We start from the raw sequence: 1,336 nt of genomic DNA, 5'->3' as shown, positions 1-1,336 counted from the left end.
CCTATCAACACGTTCCCTGCTCCCAGTGCACAAATTCTCAACTTCTACTGACCATGTCAGCTTTTTCTATAAAACAGTTAAGCTTACAAATCTGCAAGGTCTCAATCTGAAAAATATCTCATTATTTTATGCTCATTTTTTTAAAAGGATGGGGTAAGAGCTCCCATTTATTTTTACGTCAACAATCACTGTATGTTCCTATATAAAACAAAGGATTAATTTTTTTCCAAAGGAACGTCAGTTTATATCACTTAAGTTCTTTAGTATTTTGTTCATCAAAACTCAGTGACTAAGAAGGAAGGACTTACCCTCTTTTGGAGGTTTTTCTAGTTTGCACCATGGTACTAGATAAGTAATCTCACTCTCTTGTTTATCAATGAGAGCTAAATTTGGAATGATAAATTGTTCTTGCCATTCCTTATCTTTGGCCAAAGCTTTCCGAACTTCAGTTCGATGAGCAAAATTATCTGTGGGAAGAAAAGAATAAGGAAAAATTTAAAAATTCAGTTTTAAATCACCTGTACTTTTCTGGGTTTCATTCAAATCAGCAATGGTCATTGATGCCGTATAAGAACCTTGCGTTAGGCCTTTGGCGACACCAACTAAACAGATGTGACCATCTGCCCTGAAGTTGCTCAAGGACAAAAAGGGCAGCAGAAATCCAAACTAATTGTAATGTCACATAATAGGCTTTATAGGCTCGACCACATAGTAGGCAGTTTTGTGAATTAGGTTAAGTTATTGAATCTTTCCGTGCCTCAGTTTCTGTGAAATTGAGATAATAAGACATCTACCTCCAGGGTTGTATGAGGATTAAATTAACACATGAAAAGAGTTTAGAATAGTGGTTGGCACCTATTTAATACTCAGTATATATGAACTATTCTTTCTTGATTGAGGCATTTAACTTACAGTGCTAGTTTAGAGAAAGACTGTTTTCCTTTGGTGGTGGTGGGCAGTCAAGTCCAGATACACCCTGAATCAAATTTAACGAGGGAAGTTAAAACACCTTGAATCAAATTTAACATGAGTGAAGTTAAACTGTACTTTTTAAGCCTCTTCTCCTTTAAACAAATAGATTTCAAAGAAATAATGCTGATTCTCTTATTGTCATCCATTCTTTCTCCACAGCACTTATTTTTCTTCTATTTAAGTTACCCAAACAGTTATATACATTTGCCAACATATGGGCCTAGTACTGTATTTACTGTTAGGACCTCAATACTAATGGTAAGAGAGTTTCATATAGTTTACATTGGGATAAGGAAGAATACCTATCTTACAACTTAAGTGAGGTATACCAGAACTTAGTTTTTTTAAATGGGCTGTGATACAA

At 34.9% G+C, this 1,336-nt stretch overlaps 1 protein-coding gene across 4 annotated transcripts in view; it reads right to left on the bottom strand.

Annotated features, from left to right (window-relative positions):
- The window catches only part of LOC105516143 (protein NipSnap homolog 3A), a 52,047-nt gene that overhangs the window by 43,271 nt on the left and 7,440 nt on the right, over window positions 1-1,336 (bottom strand). For 3 of the 4 annotated variants that reach the window (XM_011948228.1, XM_011948229.1, XM_011948231.1), the window contains exon 3: window positions 309-467. The exons of the other annotated variant lie outside the window; for it this stretch is intronic. In XM_011948228.1, the coding sequence (XP_011803618.1) occupies window positions 309-467 (159 nt within the window). The remainder of the gene's footprint in view (window positions 1-308; window positions 468-1,336) is intronic. 4 annotated transcript variants of the gene reach the window in all.

Source organism: Colobus angolensis, unplaced genomic scaffold (assembly GCF_000951035.1).
Source record: "Colobus angolensis palliatus isolate OR3802 unplaced genomic scaffold, Cang.pa_1.0 Scaffold276, whole genome shotgun sequence".
NCBI lineage: Eukaryota > Metazoa > Chordata > Mammalia > Primates > Cercopithecidae > Colobus > Colobus angolensis.
Note: the sequence above shows the minus strand (reverse complement) of the source record. Positions and strands in the feature narration are given on the sequence as shown.